This window comes from Apium graveolens, unplaced genomic scaffold, assembly GCF_009905375.1.
Source record: "Apium graveolens cultivar Ventura unplaced genomic scaffold, ASM990537v1 ctg4044, whole genome shotgun sequence".
NCBI lineage: Eukaryota > Viridiplantae > Streptophyta > Magnoliopsida > Apiales > Apiaceae > Apium > Apium graveolens.
In genome coordinates this window covers 125,938-151,397 of record NW_027418380.1, presented here as the reverse complement: position 1 = coordinate 151,397, position 25,460 = coordinate 125,938, and the positions used below count along the sequence as shown (strand labels likewise).

Genomic DNA, 25,460 nt, shown 5'->3' with positions numbered 1-25,460 from the left:
ATGAAAGCTTCAACGGATGTTCTGTTGATTAACCGTTGATAAGTGGTAGTTGTACCTACAAACAGAGGCACGTGGGTGAACAGAGATAACTGAAATGTGGCAGCCTAATTTCAGGAACATCAGAAAAAGCAGCCGTTCTACTCTAGTATAAAGAGACATTAAGTCAACAAAGTACTGGAGAGAACTGGAGAAGAAACAAGTGGAGATCTTACTTTATTATTTTATATATCTTTGTCTTCACTTGTAAACTTGGTAATATATAAACCAAGTAGTAGCTAGTAATTAGATAAGAATTTTTCCAGAGCTGTTTAGAAAAATCTTGAGAGAAAAATTATCTAGTTTGTACTAGGATGCAGCTGTGATCAAATTCTTAGATCACAGAATTTCTGAAATACCATCTCTGGTGGAACAACAAATCCACCAGAAAAGTTTTTAAAGGTTTATTGTGTTCTTTACATTTGTGTTTGAATATATATCTGTCTGTATCAGCTTAAAGCAATTCACACACTTGTTCATCTTGAACACACAGTCTTTATAAACTGCTCAAAACTTGAAAAAGTTTTGAGATTTACATTCAACCCCCCTTTGTAAATCTCATTGTTAGTTCTCTAGAAATAATAAAACCTTACTTGGAAAAATATTCTAAGGCACAAACAAACTACAGAAACAAAGTAAAATAGCGTCAAGGAAAGCATTCATCACAGATTCACCGGACTCAACAAAGTCCGGAGCAAAGTACGAATATTACATAGATCGAACATATCAAAAAGTCCTTAACAAATAGAAAGTCAAGCGTCCGGAGCACTGGGAGGAATGAAACTGGGACAGGGGCCGTCAAATGGCTCCGGTTCCCCCAATCCGAGCTCAATGTCTTCCTTAGCCTTGATAAACTCGGAGACGAAGCTATCCCAATCGGCCTCCGGATTAGTCTTGATGTGTCGCTCAGCAACCAGCCAGCAGCGAGCTATCTCCGGAGCACCAGCATTGGCAAGGGCCCTATCGTACTCCTCAGATCTTTTAAACTCATCGATAACCTCAGCCTCCGGACGAACAACAGACATTTGCCTCCGGAGCTCTGCCAATTCGGATTTTAAACCAGAAACCTCCCTCTCCGCGTTATCAGCCCGGATAGTCACTTCATTCAGATTCTTGTTCAACCCGAACAAAGAGTTATCCTTCTCAATGATTTGGTCCCGGAGCCGACTAATCTCAGCATCCTTATCAGCAACAGAGCTCCGGAAACCTTTAATCTCATTGTAAGTAAGAGAGGCGGATCCGGCCATATATCCACCAAGCTACAAAAGACATATAAACTTAGAAAAATATTCTAAGTCAAAATAACACAATAAACAAGAAGCAAGAAATGAAAGAAAATACCTGACCCCAGAGCCGGGAACACTCCTTCATAGTGGCATCAGATCCGGACTCATTCATCTTACTCCACTGAGCTTGACTCGGAATCCCAGCCATGAAGCGAGCCACCTTCTCCTCCAGCGCCGGACCATCTTTATCCGGACTATCCACATCAACTGCTTTCCCTTTGCCAGCCCCGGACCCAGAGCCAGCTTCATAATTTTCAGCCCTAGGAGGTTTTGACCCAACAGTCCGGAGCCTCTTCCTCCTCCGCCCAGAATCAGCACCCGGAACCTCCCCGATAGGACCCAGATCCTCAAGATTGTCAAACTCATTACCCATATCCAACTCAACATTATGCTCCGGAGTGGATTGGTTCACATGAACTTCAGGCTCCGGATTGGGGACGGCATTGCTCTGTGACCCCTCCTCGGCCGAGGCGTTCGATCCGGATCCACCAACAGCATTCTTTTTTGGCAACTTGAAAGCCTTGCCCAAACCTTTCAGAGCATCACTATAAGCGGAGGACGACATGTCCGGATTATAATGTGGTAAACCTGCAAGAAGCAAACAAAAAACACAAGTCAAAAACAAGAACCAACAACAAATGGGAACAGATAAGAAACATTTAAAAGGTCCGGACAAGAAATAAAACTACTTACAGCCCAGCCTATGCAAAGTTCTATGATTCATAAAGGTGTCTCGGGTCATCTGGAAACCCAGACATTCACAAAATGCAAAAATTAACCGGAGAGCTTCACCCCGGAGCACATCCCTGCGAAAGCGAGTCCGGACTCCTTCCGAAGCTATATGGGGTAGATGGTGCAAGTCTGTAACACCCCCAAATCCAAGGTCGTGAATTCGGGTCGTTACGATCACTTATTAATTAAATAATTCTCTTTTCACAATATTACTCGACCTTTTATTCAAACTCACATACACACAGGTTATATGCTTGGAAACATTATCAAATAAATCATTTCCACTTATCTACCTGACGGGGCTGGCGCACAAAAAGCCTACGGAACTCACGAGCGTTCCTTACCCGCCTAAGGACAGCAGTCCTGGTCTGATCCATGCTGGTAGTCTATTGTGATATGATATATAAAAGAAAGGGTGAGCATTAAAGCTCAGCAAGGTATATATCCCCATATTTAAGTATGTAAGGATAAATAAAACCAATAATTATACTTTGTATCTCCAAAGCGTTCTAAAAGTTTATATGCTTATCAAATTTATAATATTCTCAAAATCAACTACAATAGTATATCCAATGAATACTTATATTCATCTCTTTCTCAAAATCATTTTATACTCGTACTCATTTTATTTCAAAATCTCAAGATGTTACTCGAACCAAGATTCTAATATGGGTGTGATATATATTCGTCAACATCCCAATTTAAAACTCAGCCTTATCGGCAGATTTCACAAATGGATTTGATATATGAACATCAACATCCTTATTTAAACTCAGCCTTATCGGCAGATTTCTCAAATGGATTTGATATATATTCATCAATATCCTTGTTAAAAACTCAGCCTTATCGGCTCTCTGTTGTATATTTCACAACAGTTTTTCCAAAATGGAAGAAAGGGACTATACTGGAATAAACCACGTACCGGTGATCAGCCGAGTACGAAATTTTCTCTACTAGTAGAAGGAATACAAACCTAGCCGCCTTTGGGCTCATCAAGACACTACACGGTGGTTGCCCATTGCCGTGCAAGTCCGAAAGTCAATGGTCACATAGACCATATAACTGTACAATGCGCCACTCCGCGCTTGCATAATGCGCCACTCCGCGCCTGGTCACTGCCCGATACCACTCCGTGCCGGGCAGGCCACATTCCAGTCCCATAACAATTATATATTTTGCTCAAAATCCTTTTTCAAAGGAATAGGTCGTTAAAAGTTGACCTGTAAATAAGATGTTTTATTCATCACTTTTAACTGAATTGATCTTTTGGAGTTGTCGAAATTTTGAATTTAAAATCATTTTCAAATCCCTATCTGTAGTAGGGTGACACATATATTACTCACTTGTTCTTTATTGAACGAGGAAGCAAAACTCTTATGCTTCTAGACTAAGTTCCCTAAGGTTTTGATAGGTTTCAAATGATTAATCTCTTTCAACAGTTTTGAATAATTTAGAAAGTACCCTTGGGAACTATGTCTATTTTTAAATAAGTTTTTAGAAGTCCAAAGATATTAAATATCTAAAGTCTCATAATAATCTAATAGGGATTCAATGAATTGATAAAATCTTATAAATAAAATATATCTGTATAAGGTTCAATGAATTAATAAAAAAACCTTAAATACAAAATATTTCTGAATAAGGTCCAACGAATGGAGATACCTTAATCAAATAATCAAAACAGGATTTGGTATCCTATAATTGCTCTTTGAATAGTTAAATCTTTATTAAATAACGTGAAATGATTTATAAACTATTCAGTATATTTTTAAATACTTTCTTTATATTTAATAATCCCTTAAGTATCGCTTTATAAAATAATCAATCAAGTAAGGGTGTCCCTTAAATGAATAAACCAATATTTCTCGAAGTTTAAGTCAAAATCTCAATCGTTCGCTTGATATATATATTACGCGAACGTACTTTGTTTATCAAAATAGAAATCTTTCGCGTTCGGCTCTCTCCGGAATTAAATCGTTATTAAAATATTTCCGACTCCCATTATCCTATATTATATTTGAAATACGTTTCAATTTCTCATACTCGTGTAAAACGAAATTTGTTTTCGTAAACAATCGCATAATTCGTATGCATTGATATCATAGACAAGCATATATATTTGAACTGTAAATCATGACATCAATATCACAACAGTATATATATAGCATGGATAGTATGAGATAGGGTTTCGAAAACTTGCCTCGAGTAATCGAAGTGGTATGGTATCTAGTGTTTGGTTGGCGATCTATAAACAAGAACCAACAGTCTAAGTTAGTACGCGATTAACGTCTCGCTTTTATTAAGCAACTTTCGCAACTACTCAAGTATAACGAATCTCCGATCGTCACATTCTCAACACTTATATTCTCACTTTATAACATGGTCGAGTTTTGAAATCGATCGTTCGCTTTAGAAAATTCATTTCGAGTTTTAAGCTCGAACGTGAGAAAACGCGCGTCAAAACTTGGTTTTTATGCGTTTCTCGCTTGCGCTCGCTTTACCAAAATATTTTTATAAAATCGAAAAATTAATATTTTCTCAAAATTCTTTTTGGAAAGTCTTCTCTACTGTCATATCCATTTTTTATAATTTTTCCAGAATCTCGAAATTATTTTAAGTCCTTCAAAATCACCATGCAAGTGGACTTAAGTGCAGTTGGCTAATCGCAGAAATGTTTTACACTAAAACGACCATAACTCCTAAACCGTAAATCTCCTCATGATGATCTACACATGTATAGAAACTACAAAACAAGATCTATCTGGTTATGGCCAGTGGTGTTCAAATTTTAACCATTTTCATGGCCGAATGTCCTGCAGAAAACAGATCAAGTGCAAGAATGCCCAAACTCAATTTCTACTACTTGATCTTAACACAATCACTACCTATAACCATCATAAACACAAGTACTTCTCAAGATCCACCCACATACACCTTATATGCTCTATATAGTACCACATACATGGATTACAACTCAACATCTCAAGTCTTTAGCAAGAACATAATCAATACAAACTCAAACAAATACAATCCTTTGGATCTTAACACTACAACAAACATAACTCTTAAATTCAACCATAAAACCTTAAATGGTTGAAAGTTATACCTTCTTGGATACTAGGAAGGTTAGTGCTAGGATGATTGAGGCTTGGTTTGCTTAGAAAACACTTAGAAGGGCTAGATCCTTAAGAAACAAAACAAGGAAACAAGTTAGAATTTTGGAGTTACTTTTCAGCAGCTCATTCAAACATTTTTATAAAATTGAAAAAACATAATTTGAGGCTGAAATTTGGTACGAAGCTTACCCATGATATATAGAAGCTATGGTAAAAATTTCATGATATTTGAATGAGTATATTTTGAGTTATGAATTTTTCTTTCTCCCTTGCTCAGAAAATCCGAACTGCTGGAATGAAAAATGGGAGAGCTTTAAGTGAGGGAAAAGGGGTTGTTTTCTTTTGTGGCTAAAGTGTGGGAGTGTATAATGAATATATGGGATGTATGCAGCAGATTTGACAATAATTTGGCAAAGGTATGGGTTGGTTTGATTGTGTGGTGAAGTGAGAAAAGGGAGAAGTATGGCTTGTGTACTTGTTTGTCTCCCATCACTATTCAACACTATTCTACTAACTATTCTAGTTAGCTTCTAATCATCTAGTTACACTCCTAACTACTAGTTAGGACTTGGTTATGCATGGCCAACTTGCATGGGATTTAATTTCTCATTCGTTTATTTATCGTAAACGCAATCGTCGTTCCATTCCGATAGTTTCCACGTATAACGACTTGTTTCGTAGCGATTTCTTTTATCGCTTATAATCCTATAACCAATTCCATTCCTTCTCTTGATCATAGAAACACCTTGATATATTATTTATTTCACGTAGTATTCCCGGTTCTACGCCATTCTTTATGGATACGAAAACACGTAGTATAATTGTGAATCTTCGAATTCCGTCGGCTTTTACATTCACTTATTTTCCTCGATAAACAAGAATATGATCTCGGATTCTCAAAATTCCACTATTCATTTTATGATGATCCCCATACGTATTACTTAATTAGCTCAAGTTACTATTCACAGAAGTTTTAAAATATTACAAAAATCAGGGTTCTTACAGTCTCCCCCCCTTAAAAGGATTCTGTCCCGGAATCAACTCACAAATAGATGGGGGTACCTTTCTCGCAGGTGGCTCTCTAATTCCCAAGTCGACTCCTCGACCTTGGGATATCTCAATAAGAATCTGAATAGCTTGACACTCTTGTCCCTGAGTACTTGCTCTTTTCAACCAATGATTTTAACTGGTTGCTCAATGTAGAATAGATCTAGTACTTACTCATGTTTCACTATATTCTTGGTATCCGCATTATACTTTCTCAACATTGGCACATGAAAAATACTATGAACCTGTTGAAGGTTTGGAGGTAAAGCCAATTCGTATGCCACGGTTCTATTTGTCACAAAATCTCAAAGGACCCATATATCGGGAACTCAACTTCCCTTTCTTTCCAAATCTCATCAGTCCTTCCCATGGTGACACTTTCAAAAATACCTGGTCACCCACTTCATACTCTCTGTCTTTTCGTGCTAAGTCGGCATATTTACGCTGTCGGTCATCCTCTGATCAACTCAACTATGTCCCTCGTTCTTTACACCAAGTCGGGACCTAGTAACTTTCTTTCACCAACTTCATCCCAGTACAAGGGTGAATGGAACCTCCGACCATACAGCGCCTCATGTGGGGGCATTTCTATACTCGCATGATAACTATGATTATAGGCAAACTCTATCAAAGATAGGTGTTCATCTCAATAACCTTAAAAATCAATTACAAAATTTCTCAACATGTACTCCAATGTCTGAATGATTCACTCACTTTGTCCATCGGTTTGTGGATGGTATGCAGTACTCACATTCAGTTTGGTTCATAAGCATTCCTGAAAGCTCCTCAAAAAAATCTGGAGTTGAATCGGGGATCTCTGTCAGATACGATAGCTACAGAGACTCCATGTCTTATCACAATTTCCTTGATGTATAGCTCTGCTAATCTATCCACCATGTAGGTTTTCTTGATTGGAAGAAAGTATGCTGACTTGGTCAGTCGATATATAATTACTCATATTGCATCACGGTTAGCCTTAGCTCGGGGAAATCCTACCACAGAATCCATGGCTATTTGTTCCCACTTTCACATCGGAATTCCTAAGGGTTGTAGGAGTCCCCTCGGTCGCTGATGTTCCACCTTCACTCTTTAACAGGTCAAACACTTACTGACCCAATTGGCCACGTCTCTTTTCATGTTGGGTCATCAATAATATTCCTTTGGATCTCGGTACATCTTGGTACCTCCAGGATGAATTGAATATCTAGAATTATGTCCTTCGCGTAAAATTTCATCTTTTAATTCTCGAACATTCGGAATCCAAATCCGGTTCGCATACCTCATAATTCCCTTCTCATCTTTCTCATATTTGACTTCTTCTCAGTCAAAGATTCTCGCTCTTCATTCGTCTTCTCTTCCTGATAATGTCCCATCTTTTCTAACAATTCCAGTTCTAATTTGATCTCAATTAGTCCATCAGTCCCTTTACCAGTGACTTCACCTCTATCTCCATCTCCTCGAGTTCTCTCACTAGTTCCTCCGGCGTTGTCAACATCTTGAGTCTCTCTTTACTACTAAGGGCATCGGCCACCACATTGGCCTTCCCTGGGTGATATAAAATCTCACCGACATAGTCTTTCATTAACTCTAACCATCTCCTCTGTCTCCTGTTGAGTTCTTTCTGAGTAAATATATACTTAAGGCTCTTATGGTCAGTGTAGATCTCACAATTTTCTCTGTATGGATATTGTCTCCAATTTTTCAAAGCAAAACTATTACTGCTAATTCTAATTCATGAGTAGGGTATCTTACTTCATATTCCTTCAGCTTCCGTGAGGCATAAGCAACCATTTTCCCATGCCACATGAGCATGCATCATAATCCTTTATGTGACACATCACTATAGATCACAAAATCACCCTTTCCATCGGGCAATGCCCGCACGAGGGTTGATACCAAACTTCTTTTCAATTCCTGAAAACTTTCCTCACATTTTTCATTCCACACAACCTTTTCCGTTTTGCAAGTAGGCCTAATCAAAGGTCCTGATATCTTAGCAAAATCCCGTACGAACCTCTCATAAAACTGGTTAATTCCCAAAAGTTCCTACTTCCGTAGGTGTGGTTATTCTTTCTCATTGGAATACTGCCTCAACATTGGTAGGGTCAACTAACACTCCTTCACTGCTCATCAATTGTCCTAAGATCTGAACTTCATTTTGCCAGAATTTGTACCTTGAGAATTTGGCAAACAACTTTTCTCTTCTCAATGCTTCTACCACTATCCTCAGATATTCCGCATGTTCTTCTTCCGTTTTAGAATAGACTAAAATATTATCAATAAAAAAATAATGACGCACACGTCCAAATACTTTTTAAACACTCGATTCACAAAGTCCATGAAAGCTACTGGGGCATTCTTTAGCCCGAACGACGTCACCAAGAACTCATAATGTCCATACCTCGTGCGAAATATGGTATTTGTCCCCTGTTTTAATCTTCAGTTGGTGATATCCCATTCTTAGATCGATTTTCAAAAAGTGTACCACTCCTTCAAGTTGGTCAAACGAATCGTCAATTCTAGAGAGAGGGTATCTGTTCTTAATAGTCAGCTTATTCAGTTCCCTATACTATGTGCACAATCGCATACTACCGTCCTTCTTTTTGACAAACAACATTGGTGTGCCTCATGGTGACACATTTGGTCTCATCATTCCTTTATTCAACAGTTCTTGCAACTGTGAAGTCAATTCTTTCATTTCAACCGGGGCTAGCCTATATGGGGCTTTTTGAAACTGATGCCGTTCCTGATGCTAATTCGATAGCGAACTCTATCTCTCGGTCAGGTGATAATCCTGAAAGGTCTTTGGAAAACACATCCTCAAACTCGTGAACAACTGGTATGTCACATACATCGGGGCTTCTCTCTTGGTACCCGCCACGTATGCTAAATACGCTTTGCTATCTTTCCTCAATAATTTCTTCGCTTGAGCAGTATTCAAAAATTTCTGGGTCTGACGCTGACCCTTAATCACAATTTCCTTGCCGTTCGGCATTCGGATTTTAACTTTCTTTGCTTTATAATCAATCTGAGCACCATTGCTCGATAACCAATCCATTTTTAAGACCACACCAAATTCTCTCAGCCTGAAAGGAATTAAGTCCAACTTAAAGTCCTTCCCTCCTAGTTCCCACTTGCAGATTAGATGAATCTCATTAATTGGAACAACCTCTCGATTCACTATTTTTATTCGCAATAATTCTCGCGTTGGAATCACATTAAGTTTTAACTTGGCCAAAAATATCGCGATATAAAATACTTAGTTGCTTCAGAATTAAACAGAATATTTGCAGTAACCAAATTGAGTAAAAGGTTACCTGCTATAACGCCCTAGCTGGGTTGGGGCAGTTGCTAGAATAATGTCTTGGTTGGTTGCAATTAAAGAACCTCAGTAGCTCTTTTCCCAAATTACATACCCCGAGATGTTTCTCCCCACATGACTTATGATCTGGTAGGGGTGACCGAAACTGGTTATAAAACATAGTCCTATATTGACCACCTCCCTGGGCGATACTCTTGCTTACCGGTTCGCTAAACCTGGTACCCACTACGGGTTGGGACACCGCTCCCCTCTCAGTCCTAATCGGAAACTTCTATTTATCGCTCTACCGCCTTGGCTTCCGAACTCCTCTTCTTGCTCTCTTCCTCTTTTTGACCTTGCTCACTCTCTGCCTCTACAATCGAGGCCTTTTTGCACATAGTCTGTTATCTCAAGTAATGACACTCGGTCCTGAATTCATTGTTTCAGCCCTTGCTGAAATCTCCTTGCCTTTTTCTCTTTCGTGTTCACAAACTCCGGCACGAATCTCGACAGTTCAATAAATTTGGCTTTGTACACAGCCACTGACATCTTATCTTACTTAATCTCTAGAAACTTCAACTCCATCTGAGCCTCCATAAACCTGGGAAATACTTTTCCCCATGTGATAATCACATCAGTCTCCAGGGTTCCTTTAGGTTCCCACTAATAATTTGCTTCTCCTTTCAACATATAATTGGTGAACACGGTCTTTTGTGTCTCTTCTATAGGCACTATCTCAAAGCTCTTTTCCATTTCTTTCAGCCAAGCTCTGGCCTTAACAGATTAGCAGTCCCTTGAAATTTCTGGGGGTTTTAACAACCTAAAGGCCTTAAAGACATTAGTAACTGGAACATGATCAACCTGGGTTGAGGGTGACAATTTAAATTATCTCGAAGAAGATTCATAATTTGGTCCATGGGGTTTCCGCTCTGGCCTTCCCCCTCGTTAGTATCCATAGTTTCTTCTTCATTGTAATCCTCTAAGTCGAATTCATTATATTCGACTTCCTCGTGTTCTTGGTTATTTTGGTTTACCAATTCAGCAGGGTTTGCTCTAGTTCCCCAATATGTCGGGGTGGCATCGTTATGCTAATATTAAAGATCACCAATATAACATTATTCGCGTCTCTACTCATTATGTTAAAGTCGCTTAATAACTCGCTTTGCCACAAATACATTCTTCATTCCTCTTTAGTTACTCGCAACGTTGTGCCCACGCACCTGATTTGATGCGTTAACAAAAGACGACATCCTGTCGAGAATATACACGTAGCTCCTAGTGATATCCCACTCTTGCAATTCTGCGTCAGACTTATTGGTCTTCTCCTCCAGTAGTTCGTAGCTTGCTGCGTTGATTGCAGGAGCATGAAACTTTTTAGAAATTATTCTGTCAATTCTCGCTTTCCGTGTCGAACCATAATGGCTTAACGGACGAAATGATTTCGTATTATCGCATAGCATTCTCATCTTGGGACACGCTAAAATCTTCCTTATAGGACATAGATTCCTCAATGGTATAGCGAATACCCTTCTTGGTAGAATCGCTGTTCGTCATGTATTGAACCCTTATTATCGGAATAATACTTTCAACCAATTCAGGTAACGTAATAACCTTAATAGTAAAAGAATTAAGCATCTTGATTCTTGCCTAATATGTCTCCTCAAGGACACTCTATAAAGAGCTATGAGTGGCAAGACTCGGGTTTTCCAATCAACCTATGGTATTGGGGTATCATCTTCATCCCGCTTTCTCCGGAGACTTAGCTCCACTTCTATATCAACATTATAAAAAAAATCATGTACAATTTTCTCCTTTCCTCATTATGTCGATCTTAAACGATTCCATCAATTTTCGTATAACACTTCACATAAACACTTCAACATAACTCCTGGTAGTCCATCAACAAACTCTATTGGCTCAACCAATGGACTCTCTTTCGCATATAACTCTTAGCAATCTTTTCTCTGAGTGCTACAACTCATTCTCTTCCCTTAATGTTGGCTTTTCAATCGACTGTTAATAACTCAACCAATGCCTCAACTCTTAAGGCTAAGGTCCCCTTGGGTACTACCGTCGCGACTACTCCATAGTAATCCGACTACGAACTCGATGAGAGTTCTTGTTAACTTTTAGATCCTCAGTCTACCCATTTTACTCTTACTGTTTCCAAGACTTATAACCTTTGGCTCTGATACCATTTCTGTAACACCCCCAAATCCAAGGTCGTGAATTCGGGTCGTTACGATCACTTATTAATTAAATAATTCTCTTTTCACAATATTACTCGACCTTTTATTCAAACTCACATACACACAGGTTATATGCTTGGAAACATTATCAAATAAATCATTTCCACTTATCTACCTGACGGGGCTGGCGCACAAAAAGCCTACGGAACTCACGAGCGTTCCTTACCCGCCTAAGGACAGCAGTCCTGGTCTGATCCATGCTGGTAGTCTATTGTGATATGATATATAAAAGAAAGGGTGAGCATTAAAGCTCAGCAAGGTATATATCCCCATATTTAAGTATGTAAGGATAAATAAAACCAATAATTATACTTTGTATCTCCAAAGCGTTCTAAAAGTTTATATGCTTATCAAATTTATAATATTCTCAAAATCAACTACAATAGTATATCCAATGAATACTTATATTCATCTCTTTCTCAAAATCATTTTATACTCGTACTCATTTTATTTCAAAATCTCAAGATGTTACTCGAACCAAGATTCTAATATGGGTGTGATATATATTCGTCAACATCCCAATTTAAAACTCAGCCTTATCGGCAGATTTCACAAATGGATTTGATATATGAACATCAACATCCTTATTTAAACTCAGCCTTATCGGCAGATTTCTCAAATGGATTTGATATATATTCATCAATATCCTTGTTAAAAACTCAGCCTTATCGGCTCTCTGTTGTATATTTCACAACAGTTTTTCCAAAATGGAAGAAAGGGACTATACTGGAATAAACCACGTACCGGTGATCAGCCGAGTACGAAATTTTCTCTACTAGTAGAAGGAATACAAACCTAGCCGCCTTTGGGCTCATCAAGACACTACACGGTGGTTGCCCATTGCCGTGCAAGTCCGAAAGTCAATGGTCACATAGACCATATAACTGTACAATGCGCCACTCCGCGCTTGCATAATGCGCCACTCCGCGCCTGGTCACTGCCCGATACCACTCCGTGCCGGGCAGGCCACATTCCAGTCCCATAACAATTATATATTTTGCTCAAAATCCTTTTTCAAAGGAATAGGTCGTTAAAAGTTGACCTGTAAATAAGATGTTTTATTCATCACTTTTAACTGAATTGATCTTTTGGAGTTGTCGAAATTTTGAATTTAAAATCATTTTCAAATCCCTATCTGTAGTAGGGTGACACATATATTACTCACTTGTTCTTTATTGAACGAGGAAGCAAAACTCTTATGCTTCTAGACTAAGTTCCCTAAGGTTTTGATAGGTTTCAAATGATTAATCTCTTTCAACAGTTTTGAATAATTTAGAAAGTACCCTTGGGAACTATGTCTATTTTTAAATAAGTTTTTAGAAGTCCAAAGATATTAAATATCTAAAGTCTCATAATAATCTAATAGGGATTCAATGAATTGATAAAATCTTATAAATAAAATATATCTGTATAAGGTTCAATGAATTAATAAAAAAACCTTAAATACAAAATATTTCTGAATAAGGTCCAACGAATGGAGATACCTTAATCAAATAATCAAAACAGGATTTGGTATCCTATAATTGCTCTTTGAATAGTTAAATCTTTATTAAATAACGTGAAATGATTTATAAACTATTCAGTATATTTTTAAATACTTTCTTTATATTTAATAATCCCTTAAGTATCGCTTTATAAAATAATCAATCAAGTAAGGGTGTCCCTTAAATGAATAAACCAATATTTCTCGAAGTTTAAGTCAAAATCTCAATCGTTCGCTTGATATATATATTACGCGAACGTACTTTGTTTATCAAAATAGAAATCTTTCGCGTTCGGCTCTCTCCGGAATTAAATCGTTATTAAAATATTTCCGACTCCCATTATCCTATATTATATTTGAAATACGTTTCAATTTCTCATACTCGTGTAAAACGAAATTTGTTTTCGTAAACAATCGCATAATTCGTATGCATTGATATCATAGACAAGCATATATATTTGAACTGTAAATCATGACATCAATATCACAACAGTATATATATAGCATGGATAGTATGAGATAGGGTTTCGAAAACTTGCCTCGAGTAATCGAAGTGGTATGGTATCTAGTGTTTGGTTGGCGATCTATAAACAAGAACCAACAGTCTAAGTTAGTACGCGATTAACGTCTCGCTTTTATTAAGCAACTTTCGCAACTACTCAAGTATAACGAATCTCCGATCGTCACATTCTCAACACTTATATTCTCACTTTATAACATGGTCGAGTTTTGAAATCGATCGTTCGCTTTAGAAAATTCATTTCGAGTTTTAAGCTCGAACGTGAGAAAACGCGCGTCAAAACTTGGTTTTTATGCGTTTCTCGCTTGCGCTCGCTTTACCAAAATATTTTTATAAAATCGAAAAATTAATATTTTCTCAAAATTCTTTTTGGAAAGTCTTCTCTACTGTCATATCCATTTTTTATAATTTTTCCAGAATCTCGAAATTATTTTAAGTCCTTCAAAATCACCATGCAAGTGGACTTAAGTGCAGTTGGCTAATCGCAGAAATGTTTTACACTAAAACGACCATAACTCCTAAACCGTAAATCTCCTCATGATGATCTACACATGTATAGAAACTACAAAACAAGATCTATCTGGTTATGGCCAGTGGTGTTCAAATTTTAACCATTTTCATGGCCGAATGTCCTGCAGAAAACAGATCAAGTGCAAGAATGCCCAAACTCAATTTCTACTACTTGATCTTAACACAATCACTACCTATAACCATCATAAACACAAGTACTTCTCAAGATCCACCCACATACACCTTATATGCTCTATATAGTACCACATACATGGATTACAACTCAACATCTCAAGTCTTTAGCAAGAACATAATCAATACAAACTCAAACAAATACAATCCTTTGGATCTTAACACTACAACAAACATAACTCTTAAATTCAACCATAAAACCTTAAATGGTTGAAAGTTATACCTTCTTGGATACTAGGAAGGTTAGTGCTAGGATGATTGAGGCTTGGTTTGCTTAGAAAACACTTAGAAGGGCTAGATCCTTAAGAAACAAAACAAGGAAACAAGTTAGAATTTTGGAGTTACTTTTCAGCAGCTCATTCAAACATTTTTATAAAATTGAAAAAACATAATTTGAGGCTGAAATTTGGTACGAAGCTTACCCATGATATATAGAAGCTATGGTAAAAATTTCATGATATTTGAATGAGTATATTTTGAGTTATGAATTTTTCTTTCTCCCTTGCTCAGAAAATCCGAACTGCTGGAATGAAAAATGGGAGAGCTTTAAGTGAGGGAAAAGGGGTTGTTTTCTTTTGTGGCTAAAGTGTGGGAGTGTATAATGAATATATGGGATGTATGCAGCAGATTTGACAATAATTTGGCAAAGGTATGGGTTGGTTTGATTGTGTGGTGAAGTGAGAAAAGGGAGAAGTATGGCTTGTGTACTTGTTTGTCTCCCATCACTATTCAACACTATTCTACTAACTATTCTAGTTAGCTTCTAATCATCTAGTTACACTCCTAACTACTAGTTAGGACTTGGTTATGCATGGCCAACTTGCATGGGATTTAATTTCTCATTCGTTTATTTATCGTAAACGCAATCGTCGTTCCATTCCGATAGTTTCCACGTATAACGACTTGTTTCGTAGCGATTTCTTTTATCGCTTATAATCCTATAACCAATTCCATTCCTTCTCTTGATCATAGAAACACCTTGATATATTATTTATTTCACGTAGTATTCCCGGTTCTACGCCATTCTTTATGGATACGAAAACACGTAGTATAATTGTGAATCTTCGAATTCCGTCGGCTTTTACATTCACTTATTTTCCTCGATAAACAAGAATATGATCTCGGATTCTCAAAATTCCACTATTCATTTTATGATGATCCCCATACGTATTACTTAATTAGCTCAAGTTACTATTCACAGAAGTTTTAAAATATTACAAAAATCAGGGTTCTTACAAAGTCCAAACCCCGGAGCATGATCAACTCCCCATTCCAAAACTTCAGCGAAGACTGCTGAATAACGGGCCTATAAGAGCCACCATATCCACACTCCGGAGCCCGGAACCGAAGCTCGTATAACGGAAACTGGCTAGACCGGACTAAATGAAAGATGTGATGCCACAGCTTGAAAGTGGGCTGAACTTTAAACTGATTGCAGGTGGCAATGAACCAAGTCATCCACTTTATTCCATTAGGCGTTATCTGCATTGGAGAGATCTTGTACACATATTTGCACAAATATTTTAGAAACAAATGCTAGTGTGGATTCCATCCAGACCGGAGATGCTCCAACCACACAGGAACGAAGCCATCAGCCGGCCTATGATGAGCCCTCTCGTCCGGAGTCGGCCACCTCCACTCAATCCGCCGATCCAACTGAAAAGCAGCCCGGACCGCCGAATCCTGGGCTTCATTATCTAGCCCAGAATACTCATCCTTCAACTCATAGTGCTCCTTAGCCACTATGCTGTTCGCAAACTTCCTATCAAAAACTTCCCTATCATAGGGCCCTGGGCCAGCATTCTCCTGCCTAGCATATCCGGACCTAATGCTCCTAAAATAAAAACTGTTTTCTATCTCCTCGCTCTTAGTAACAAAATAACCAAGATTCTCCACCCACAGCCCCTCCGGACTACAGGGTACCTTTCTTGAAGATATTTTAGCAACCGTAAGCTTCGTTATTGCCTCAGAATCCGAAGTGGAAGCCCTCTTCCCCATCTCAACCCGTTCAGAATCAGCAGAAGACTCAGAATCTGAACTAGATGGCCCCGGATAACAAGTTATGAATGCCTTGGCAAGAGCTTTAGTCCGGACCATAAACCTAAAACAAGTTACAAAGGTTAGTCTAAAACTCCTACAGTTTATTTATCTTTGAAGCTACATGGTCCGGACTACCCTACGATTCAATTTTATTACAAGTCAAAATCATACAGTCCGGAGACCCAACCAAAATATAAAACTAAACGTCCTCTCCAGACTGGAAACCCCCGAATCCAAACAAACAACCCTAGCCTGTTACTCCGAACTTAGATATCAAAACAACACAAAAACAACAACCAATTACGACTTCCAAATCCTACCCTATCAGTCCGGACTAGTTATCCGAGTCCGGACCCCAACATAAAACCCTAATTCCAGAAACACTATCAAAACAAAATCAAAAACCAAAACATAGACAAAAACACACATATATACACGTACTTACAAAAACATCCAACAAAAACCAAACACAATAGCACAAATAAAGAATACAATACACCAGCAAAACAAAAGAATGGAACAAAAAGCAGAAAAGCAAGGGAAAAAAGCTTACAAAGTAGAGATAACGGAGAAGTTGAGGACGGCCAAGCAAACAGCAATAGCACCTGGAGCTTCTCCGAGAACCACCGCCGAAAAAAGAAATGGAGGAAGAAAAAGGGAAGCAAGAGTAAGAGAAAAGATAAAGAAGATAAAAAAACAAGAAAGAGGGGAAGGACTTCCTTTTATAGCCGTGGTAAAAAACCTAATCGCCACGCCATGTGGCACAATCCCAACCACTCATCCCTCGCAGTATTTAATGCTTATCATAATTACGGCACGTCTCTCCATCTATAACAACTGTAATAATTCAAATAATTGGGGGGAAACTCCCCAAAACCATTTCCACCTCCAAGTCCGGACTCCTTCGCTCAACGCAATCCGGACTGGGGGCAATAAAAGTTCAACTCCTGCTAAGGACAACCACCTTAGTCCTGATTCGCTGAACTCAACGCAATCCGGACTGGGGGCAATAAAAATTCAACTCCTGCTAAGGACAACCACCTTAGTCCTGATTCGCTGAACTCAACGCAATCCGGATTGGGGGCAATAAAAGCTCAACTCCTGCTAAGGACAACCACCCTAGTCCTGATTTGCCGAACTCAGCACACTCCGGACTGGGGGCAAGAAAAGCTCAAATCCTACTAAGGACAACCACCCTACTCCTGATTTGCCGAACTCAGCACACTCCGGACTGGGGGCAAGAAAAGCTCAACTCCTGCTAAGGACAACCACCCTAGTCCTGATTTGCCAAACTCAGCACACTCCGGACTGGGGGCAAGAAAAGCTCAACTCCTGCTAAGGACAACCACCATAGTCCTGATTCGCTGAACTCAACGCAATCCGGACTGGGGGCAATAAAAACTCAACTCCTGCTAAGGACAACAACCTTAGTCCTGATTCGCCGAACTCAACGCAATCCGGACTGGGGGCAATAAAAGCTCAACTCCTGCTAAGGACAACCACCTTAGTCCTGATTCGCCGAACTCAACGAACTCCGGACTGGGGGGCAAGAAAAGATCAAGTTCTTTTAACAAAACAATCAAAAGCTCATATTCTACAAATATACTCAAATCCACTCCCCCATCCAGAAAATCTGCATAAGGGAGTGGGGGGCACATGATAGTCCATATAACTCCTGGGAGGACTACTCCCAGGCTTTCAACTCCATACAGCTCCTGGGAGGCCTACTCCTAAGCTCCTAGCTCCTAGCTCCATACAACTCCTGGGATTCCTACTCTTATGCTCATAACTCCACTCAGCTCCTGGGAGGACTAGTCCTGACCTCCCAACTCAGTCCAGTCCTAACTAGTCCAGTCCCGCGACCCCAACCTTGAGTAATCCCAGCACGTGAGACGCTGACCCGAGCACGTGATGGAAGTAACTGTCACGCGTCAATCATGGGGATAATCAAGGCACGTGTCAGAGGATCCTCAAAACATTCCTCGGCCAGTCCCGCACTGACACATGTAAAGCATCCACTCCCGCCAGGTGTCCTCCGCTCCCAGAATCAATGGCTACGATTCAAAGGTACCAACCCTAAAACCCTATCCTTGGGCTATAAATAGCCCAAGAATGTGAGGTTTTGGGGTTAATCATTCTTTCACACTCATATACACACACAGCCACCTTACATTCGTATTCATCTTCATCTTCCCAAAAAGCTAGTTCTTACTCTCACGCCGGAGGCGCCGCGGGACTCCAACCCCCCTTCCGGTGTTGTTTTGTAGGAACCCAACCACAGCTACACCTCTACAGCGGCGAAGGATCCAGGACGGCGTCGAAGGAGCAGCCCCGCCACCAGGAGTTATCATATGGTACTCATCTCTGATTGAATTAGAATTTGTGTAGACACGCAAATAGAACTGTTGTCCGAGATACTGTCGTGCCCAAAACTCTGATCTTAGATTCCACATTCCCACATTATCAAGTGGGACATAAATAGCAGTCCATGATCTGGGGTACACCTGCAAGTACGGAAGATGTACATGTCAAAAAATTAGATCCATCTACCAAATTTTACCAACATCTTAACCTTTTGATAGATCCTGGGTGATTGTCTAACCCTCGTAATTCAAGAAAGATCTAAATTTCGAACAACTTTACTCCCATTATTCTCGAATTGCAGACAATCCATTTAATGTCACTATCTTCGACGGTTATCTAAAATAATTTAAAATAAAGATTTTCTAAAAATTTAATAAACCTGTAAAATTATTTACTTTTGTGAAGTTGGCTATAATAATTAACTATATTTTAAAATTGGTATGTCATATTATTTCAGGTTGTTATAAATAAAATAAATTATTTAAATATGATAACAAATTAATGTGTAATTTAATTACAGGTTATTAGAGATTCAATAAATATAACCGATGTGTTCTCAACAATATTTTCCGGGTTCTCAAATACAATTTCAACGTAAGCTCTGAAATCAGCACCCATAACAGATGTGTCAAGATACAAACTTGCACCAGTGGGATTAGATGATATGCTACCAGCACGAAAAACTCCTTCAATGTTGAAGTAGTCTGCCAGCTTCAGGGGAGTGTCAGCTGGGACAAAGGAAACACTATTGATTCCATATCTCTGTTTGCCACTAACTTGACCAGCAGAACTGGACAACCTTATAGTTCTGCTGGTTTTTACCATTCCATAATGGTAAGAGCCCTGTGGATTAGGCCTTGGTCCACTTGCTGTGAGGTTAGTCCTGATAAACAAAGTTCATAATCAAGAACCATTTGTCAGAACAGCTTTCCTTCAACTGTGATAACAATAGATATGATATATAATATACTATCAAGAGCTAAGATAGAAACCTGATGGAGCGTGCCTGGTTCAAAGACCAGTCAATCTGAGTAGTGGGCCCAGCAGGTGGAGGACCGGACACTGGACCAGCAGAGTTACTATATTTGAGAATACCAGTAGTAGTGAGAATTTTAGAGGTGAAACGGGATGATACAACAATATAGTAATCCTTAGCTGGTTGATTGGCTGTGACTAGTATTGAGTAAGATTGACCAACATGAACATCAAGCGATGAATAGGTCGCTTGTAGTGTGTGTGTTCCCTCCACCTCAACTAGTTTCATTTTATGGCCTTGAATCCGGAAGTTCAGTGAATTTTGTAGTCCAACATTTGATATTCTGAGCCTGTATGTTTTACCTTCACAACGAAGATTGAAATGACTAACAATCTTCAGTCATTTTATTTTATGCTTAAGCACTTACTTTCTAGGTAGACCACCTCTTTTAGCCAACGGAAACTATTCAACCTCCTAAGCTCATTATAATGATATCAATCGAAAACTATTAGACAATGTACCTTGTTCAACATTGAAAGAGACTCCGTTAGGACCCCTCCCATTGATAAGAATGCCATCAGGAAAAGGCAACTTCCTACCACTATCAAGAATTGCCTTCAACTTCTGTGGAAAAAGTGAAATTTTTTCAGCCCACAAATTTAGACATATGTAAAGTAGATATTTTCTCTCAGACACCTAAAACTGTGTTTTAACATTACCTCCTAAAGCTCAATTTTAGAAGTTACAATAAATTGATAATACATAACGAATCAATTATTAGTAAATTATCTTCCAATTTATTATAGTGAACGGGGGCATACATACCGTGTGATTAGACTTGTACCAATCTCCAATTAACACGGTATAATCGCCTTCAGGATCAGGGAATGGGACAGGAATCCTGGGACGGCTAAGGATTCTGATACCTCCGAATCCACCAGCAGCTTTATGGAATGCAAGGGAAGGAAAATAGTAAAAGCTTCCAATCTGATCCTTTACTTGTAGAATGTAGGTGTAGTTCTTTCCTGGAGGGATAGGGCATGTAGTCCCATAGACTCCGTCCACAAATGAATTCCTCCTCTGCTGGATCCCGTTCCTTTAATATTTACATTTTTTAGACATAATTGCAAAATAATGCCTCAAGTAATTTTCTTTTATTTACCTAAATAGAGATGATGAGTACCTGTTCTTGAAAATATATTGTAATTTATATATTTCAAGAAACATTAAATATTACGATTTTCTTTGAGAAAAAGAGATGAAATAATGTCTGAATTGTTAACTTGAAAAATTCCACTAGAATATACTAGAGGCACTGAGCACAAGCGAGAAGAATCGTGTCCAAGAGATGAAGAGATAAGATATACTATCTAAAACAGTAAAACTTGTAAAGTAAATAATGAACAGCTTGTGTTAATTACTGAAAACAGCAAAGTAATAGCACAAAGGCCATCAAGGATCAGTAGCTGGCACCTAACCATGCCACTCTACACGTCCAAAACAGAGGAAAGTGATAAGCGCGAGCGAGCGCATGGTATCACACTACTATTACCTGATGTGCTATAAGATTTAGTCCGAAGTTGTACAGTATATCTCACGCTTCATTCCTAAAGTAATAGTAGATCTCGTTCTCTAAAGACGTTGAATAGAGATGAAATGTAACAATGAGACATTTGGTTTTCTGCGGAAATTACAAGGAGACCTTTGGGTGTTAGGTGATTACTCCTAGACCCTAGTGCGGGGATTGGTTTAGATGATCCTCATGGATCCCCTTCCTTGGAATTTAAATATAAACAATGAAATTTAAGCACATTAATGGAGAAATATGAAACTTACCAGGTGATTAGAAAAGGCTGGTTCAAGCTGTTGAAGACGTTGATGATAAGATTATCGTTGGTGATACAATGTATGTCAGGGCCAGGAAATTGTCCATTGATCAATATTCCCTGTACCAGATTTTTTTTTTATTTTTTTTTTGCACAAAATCAGATTATACATAATATATACTCTACTAGCACGAAATCCAGTAAACATGCATAGAATTTACGCACCTGCTGACGAACGCCTAGGGGATAGATATCACCGTAAGTAACATTCCAGTTGAAGAATCTGTAAGGATCCTCTGCTTGGATGGAAAATGCAAATGCTAGCACACTAACTAAACCAATTGCTAAATTAAGCTGCATTTTTTGGCAAAAATATATTGCAAAAGAAAAAGAGTGCGGGGGGTGTTTCAAGTGGAAAATGCGGTGGGTATGTAAATAAATGGTGATAAATTTTAAAGTGAGCGGTGGTGGTGTCCTGTGAACAATATGAATGGTGATGTTTGATTTATTCTCAAAGTGCGGCTACTACTATCGTTTTTTCTATACATTATGTTGGGTCCTCCTCGCCCATTTTGTACTGCTCTACAACATGCTCCTCTTCATTTCATTTTCTTATTTTTGGTGCTGTTGCTGGTTGGGTGAAATGTTGTGGCTGCGGCAAATAAACAGGTCAGGTTCGTTCATTTGTCAACAGAATTCTGCAATCGGCTCATTTAAGTTAACTTGATCTAGTTTGTTCTTGAAAGAGCGATTTTCAATAAGAAAATGAATTGGAATGATTAAACGAGTAGAGTCAAGTTTTTTGTCTGTTCAATTCGAATTCGATTCATTTAGCTCGAAATAAGTTCGGACTTTTGAACTTAATAACTCACCTCGGTTCGGATAAATTTTATATATACTACGAACAATAAATTATTACCAATTATTTAAATATTTTTATAAGTACTTTTTTTCAACATTTTTAAATAATTTAATAATTTTAGAAATTTTGTTAATATTTCTAAACTAAAGACTTAGTTTTTGAGTAAATAAACTACCAAATATTATTATCACAATATGTTCATCTCCAATGGTTTACATTTTCATAAACACCCTTAAATAATTTGTAATTTACATAAATTAAAATTAAGTAAAATATTAAAATATAATAAATTTCGACATCTATAGTTTAAAAAGTAATATACGATTTCTAAAGTTACTAATGAGCCGATATTTAATACTCCATTTGTCCCTAAAAACGTTTCCTATTTGTGTTGGACACGTTTACCAATGCACACTTTTGATTGTTAATATCTTTAATTTCATATTAATATTAAATATAAAACCTTCATTGTATTAAAGTACCCATAAATATGAATCCAACAAAATCACTCATGACTATATTTGATCTTATAAAATAGACATAAATTAATACTCCCTCTGTTTTTTATTTATATGATGTTTGATTTTTGTGCACACAATTCTAAGTGTTTTGACTGTATAGATAAAATAATATTTTTTAAAATTTTCTTTTTGTAAATTAAAGTTTTAATTTTATATTTTTGTTCACAAAAAGAAAAAGTTGAAAATAATTATTTCAACTATACGGTCAAAACACTTAAAAGTATGTGCACAAAAGTCAAATGTCATATAATAATAAAAAAAGGAGTAGTCAATCATTTATCATAAATAATGTAAGAACTCAAAATAGAAAAAGATTAATAGGTCGGAGGGAGTATCACTTTCTCTTTAATTATTAAATTTGGTTCGGTTTAACTCCTTTTAAAAAAATAAGTAAACTCTACTTACATAGACAAAACTCTGACCGTTCATTTGATCTCGACCTCTGACTCTATTTATCTTGATTATTGCAGCAAGTACAAACTTTTTCTTGTTAAAATATTTGAATAAAAATAAAGTGATTGTCAAAGCGTATCGAGGAAGTCTCTCAAATCTTACCAAGGAAGACTTGTAAAGCTTATCGAGGAAGACTCGTAAAGCTTATCGAGGAAGTTTTGTAATACTTAATGAAGAAGATTTGAATATCTTACTTACTAAGTCTTTTAAACCAACTACTATAAATAGCTCATTTAGCTAATGAAATACAACACAACTTTCTCTCCATCTTCTATTCTCCTATACTTCCTTTACATTAAACATAACTAATATTTTCAGTCAAGGTTTATAACACGTTATCAGTACGAGTCTCTGCTAACTGAAGCTTTATTCTCGAAAGAGCTATGACTTATTCTGACCCACGAGTCCCTATCAACTAAAACTATTTCATAAAAGAGGTACGTTTTCTTTTCCTCATTTTCTTCTAAATATTATTACATATTTATGTTATTGATTGAAATCTATAAAGATGGCTATGCCATCAAGTAATACTAATATAAAGATGGCGCTGCCGTCAAGTAATAATCAAAAGTTTTCTGGTCGGCTATGCCGTCGTAACTTTTGTATAAAATTATTATTTCAACTTGCCTGTTTAAATATTATGTGACATATTATATCTTATTTAAAATCTATTCAGAATGGCGAATCTTGCAAAATTAGAGTTTGTTGCCTTGGATGTTTCCGGGAATAATTATTTGTCATGGGTCCTTGATGTGGAATTACACCTTAGTGCTAATGGCCTAAAAGAAACTATTGACCTGGAAAAGATCCCAACTGTTGAACAAAATGCAAAAGCGATTATCTTTCTTAGGCATCACATCCACGAAGATCTAAAATCTGAATACCTCACTATCAAAAATCCACTCACCCTTTGGAATAATCTCAAGGATAGATTTGATCACCAAAAACTTGTTCACTTGCCATCTGCCCGATATGACTGGATTAATTTGAGGTTACAAGATTTCAAATCTGTAGCTGAATATAATTCTGCTCTTTTCAAGATAAGCTCAAAATTAATTTTATGTGGTGAAAATATTACTGATACTGAAATGATTGAAAAGACCCTCTCAACCTTTCACCCAAACACTATGATCCTGGCTCAACAATATAGGGAGCGTAATTTTCAGAAATATGGCGAGCTGATATCTCTCCTTCTTGTGGCTGAGAAGAATAATGAGTTGCTACTGAAAATTCATAAGATACGTCCCACAGGCTCTGCCCAGTTACCTGAAGTACATAACACGTCATTCCTGAAGAATAAACGTGAGAAAGGGCATAGATGAGGACGGGGTTATGGACGAAACCGTGGACGTGGAAATTTTTGTGGTCGGTTTCACAATCAATATCATTCTAGCTACCTGAAGTGGCAACATGATGGTTACAACTCTGGCCACCAGAAATGGTAACGTGAAGTGCCAAATAAAAGAAAGGCGCCCCAAGAAGGAGAGAACCGAGGCATCTGTCATAGGTGCGGATCTGAGGGCCACTGGCAACGTACTTGTCGCACACCCAAACATCTTGTTGATCTCTACGAGTCATCCAAAAGGAATAATGGAAAGAGAGTAGAAACCAACTTCGCTAATTATAATCTAGTTAATGAACCAGTCAATAAGGCCTCAAATGAAATAGACACTGGTGTTAATCTTTATTATGGTTTAGACGACTAGACTTCATATGTATTGTCATGCTTTACTTATTTTCTTTGTGTTTTACTTATGTACTCATTTTATGTACTTGTTTCATATTGTTGTTCTATGTACTCGGTTTATTTTTAATAAAGATGTTTTTCATTTATATATGTATAGAGATGGAAGATATATGCATTGTTGACTGCGCAACCACACACACTATTTTACCGAGTCAGAAATACTTCTCACAGTTGACTAAAACCAACTCACATGTCTGGA

General features: G+C 37.8%; 3 protein-coding genes across 3 annotated transcripts; 1 reads left to right on the top strand and 2 right to left on the bottom strand.

Annotated features, from left to right (window-relative positions):
- Nucleotides 1-562: 562 nt before the first annotated feature.
- Nucleotides 563-2,140, bottom strand: LOC141701553 (uncharacterized). Its single transcript, XM_074505186.1, has 3 exons — nt 2,016-2,140; nt 1,378-1,910; nt 563-1,295 (listed from the first exon to the last, which is right to left on the bottom strand). Exons 1-3 carry the CDS (start codon nt 2,062-2,064, stop codon nt 789-791), a joined length of 1,089 nt encoding a protein of 362 aa, XP_074361287.1. The 5' UTR covers nt 2,065-2,140; the 3' UTR covers nt 563-788.
- A 17,204-nt stretch (nt 2,141-19,344) lies between these two features.
- On the bottom strand, nt 19,345-22,365 carry LOC141701552 (L-ascorbate oxidase homolog). The gene is made up of 6 exons (XM_074505185.1): nt 21,904-22,365; nt 21,689-21,798; nt 20,678-20,948; nt 20,374-20,476; nt 19,869-20,214; nt 19,345-19,759 (listed from the first exon to the last, which is right to left on the bottom strand). Exons 1-6 carry the CDS (start codon nt 22,036-22,038, stop codon nt 19,387-19,389), a joined length of 1,338 nt encoding a protein of 445 aa, XP_074361286.1. The 5' UTR covers nt 22,039-22,365; the 3' UTR covers nt 19,345-19,386.
- A 1,826-nt stretch (nt 22,366-24,191) lies between these two features.
- On the top strand, nt 24,192-24,836 carry LOC141701551 (uncharacterized). The gene has a single exon (XM_074505184.1). It carries the CDS (start codon nt 24,192-24,194, stop codon nt 24,834-24,836), a length of 645 nt encoding a protein of 214 aa, XP_074361285.1.
- Nucleotides 24,837-25,460: the final 624 nt, after the last annotated feature.